Source organism: Prionailurus viverrinus, chromosome D4, assembly GCF_022837055.1.
Source record: "Prionailurus viverrinus isolate Anna chromosome D4, UM_Priviv_1.0, whole genome shotgun sequence".
Taxonomy (NCBI): domain Eukaryota; kingdom Metazoa; phylum Chordata; class Mammalia; order Carnivora; family Felidae; genus Prionailurus; species Prionailurus viverrinus.
The window spans coordinates 91,312,024-91,314,708 of record NC_062573.1 but is presented as its reverse complement, the minus strand read 5'-3'; the positions used below and the strand labels follow the sequence as shown (position 1 = coordinate 91,314,708).

Below are 2,685 nucleotides of genomic sequence, written 5' to 3'. Positions count from 1 at the left end.
AAGGTGACCACCGCTGCCTCCCTCGGGTTTCACTTGCCCGAGTCCCTCCCTGGGACGACCCGCATCTCTGACGCCTGCTCCCGTGGGGGTCGCCTCCCCTTGGACTGGGACAGGTCTGGCCTCCATCCCGGGGAACGCACTGGCTTTGGTGCATTATTTGGCCCAGATGCCTGTGAACCGTTCTGGCCCTGGGTCGTGAGGGATGCTCTCCCCTCTGTGCTGTGACCGTCCGGCCTTCTGCATCTCCCGGTTTCTGTTTGGGCCACGGGAGGACCAGCCGTGTCCTGTCTGGCTTCAGGCTGTGGTGTCACAGCACGCACAGGGGTCTCCACCCCAAGACCGTGCCCATTGTCACCGAAGGGGCCTCCATATTCCCACCTAATCCTTAGTCCATTGTGATTTCAATATCAAACGAGAAAAAGTCTATTTCAAACGACCACAAAGTACAAAAATGAATCTGTCCCATCAGAAAAGTCGGTGCGGACACAAAGGTATCTTTTACAAGATTCCACTTGAAGGAAACCTCAAGACTAGGTAACGGAACACGGAGAGAAAGCAGACTGGGGGTTCCCAGGGGCTGGAGGGGGCACGAAAGGGGAGTGAGGTCTCTGGGTACACGGTGACCCTTGGGGATCGAGATATTCTGCAGGAAAATTCTGTGGCGAGGTTCACAGCGTTGTGAGCGTACTCAGTGCTCAGGAATTGCACAACGTAAAATAAATAAAACATTTTATTGAAGATTAATATATATTATAAGTAATGAACAAATAACATAACAGCGAAAAATTAGAAGAGAAAAAGGATAAGGGAGAAGAGGAAGAGACATTTTGGTGGGGGGTCGGGGTCAGGGATTGGAGAATGCATTTGAAATAAAATATAATAAACAAAAAATGAAATAAGATAAAAAAAGCACCCTGTATAGGTCTTCAACCCCTTGATTTTGGGCCGACATCCATGTGGGATCAAGGGCAGTGGCAGGGGCGGGGAGAAGGGCGATGGCAGGAGCAGTGTTGGGAGCAACAGCGGGAACAGTGGAGCCAGCAGAAGCAGGACCCAGCTGACTCTGCTCAGGTGCCCGCTGTCCCCGCACAGGTCCCAGGTCACCTGCTGGCTCCCGGGCCCCTGCAGGAGTCGCTCCAGATACCTCGCCTGCCTGCAGATACGCCGAGGCCCCTGATGCCTTTGGGCCGGGCTCTGGAGCCGACCCGGCTTTTGCTCCTGCACCGGACTCTTGAGAAGAAAACAGAGGGATGGTTGCAGCGGCTCCAAGGCCTCACGGTGAGAGGAGGGAAGGTCCCCCACCCCACCCAGCGCCGGCCTCTCCAGGGACCTTGGCAGAGACACAACTCACCCCGGAGCCTCCCCGAGAAGCCGCGACCAGGATCCCACACGAGGACCTCTGCACCCTGCAGTCCGCAGCCCGGGGCTCTCAGTCTGCTCCTGGCCCCACACCAGCCCGCGGGGGCTCTCCCAGGGTGGCCCAGCACCACCCGGGTCCCGTGCACCTCCATCGCCCACCCCCAGCCTTCTCACCCTCGGGCTCTGACTCCGGGGACTCCAAGTACTGGTCCCAGGATCGGTGAACGAAGACCTTACGGCGGGGCCGGGGCGCTGGAGGAGGCCTTCCCAGGCCAACTCCAGGCTCTGCTTCCCAAAACCTCAGTGCAGCCACTCTCTCCACGGGTCCAGGGTGGCCCTCCTGGGCGACGGGGCACACACACAACTCTGTAGGGCGGGCGAATCCAGATTCCGCCAATCGTTTCCCGATTTCATCGGTTGATTTCTGTAAAGACAGTGACCCGCTGACGGCCCGGAGACATCACAGCCCCGCCCGGCCACCTCAGTGTCCTTCCACCCTCTCCCCCTGTAGCTCTCAGATCGGACACAGACCTGAGTGTGCACAGACCTGCACCCGGAGCACAGTGACATCCACCTACAGGGCTCGGGATGAACGTTGGAGACAAGAGGGCCACCCCAGCACACCCTGTCCCTCCTAGCCAGCCTTGACCTGAAGTGTGAGCATGACCCACCCACCAGGCATCTGACCCCTTCATCAGCCTGCTCCTGCTCAGGTGGGCCCTCCACACACGACCCCTCCTTACACACACACACACATACACACGGGAGGGGACGTGGGGCCGCACAGGTCAGATCAGAGCGGTGTCAGGCTGGACTGGATGTCTCTGGGTCTCCTGTGTTACCTTTGGGTCCCTGCGAGCTAGAGACCTGAGGCGTCCTGTGCACGACCTGACCCACTGTCTCCAGGGTCGGGAAGGGTCGCGGCCACGGGCTCCCCCGAGCTGGCAGCCGCGGGACACGGGCACACAACAGGAGAACATGTTCGTCAGGCGAAGGTATCCCAACGAATGAGCCCAGTCGGGTGCTGTCTCCAGAATGTGGGTGCCTGGTGACCCGGGTTCCGAGATCTGTTGGGGTCTGTTACCAGGGAGGTGAGGTCACTTCCTGGGGTCCCCTTACCCGGCTTCCTGCTCCTACAAGAGCCCCTCCCAGGCTGCAAAGGGGCTCCCCTCCACCCCATGCCCTGTCCCTACAGTGAAACCAACACAGCCCAGACACGTCCCCTCGAGGCCAGGTGCAGCCGGTGCCGTGGCTTTGGGGCCACAGAGCTGGGTTCAGACCTGGGTTTTCCCCCTGACCAGTGCTGGGACCCTGCATTGTGCCTCC

At 59.5% G+C, this 2,685-nt stretch overlaps 1 protein-coding gene across 1 annotated transcript; it reads right to left on the bottom strand.

Annotated features, from left to right (window-relative positions):
* Positions 1–821: 821 nt before the first annotated feature.
* On the bottom strand, positions 822–2,348 carry LOC125150702 (translation initiation factor IF-2-like). The gene is made up of 3 exons (XM_047830934.1): positions 2,202–2,348; positions 1,534–1,783; positions 822–1,230 (listed from the first exon to the last, which is right to left on the bottom strand). The coding sequence occupies exons 1-3, from the start codon at positions 2,337–2,339 to the stop codon at positions 845–847; spliced, it is 774 nt and encodes a 257-aa protein (XP_047686890.1). The 5' UTR covers positions 2,340–2,348; the 3' UTR covers positions 822–844.
* Positions 2,349–2,685: the final 337 nt, after the last annotated feature.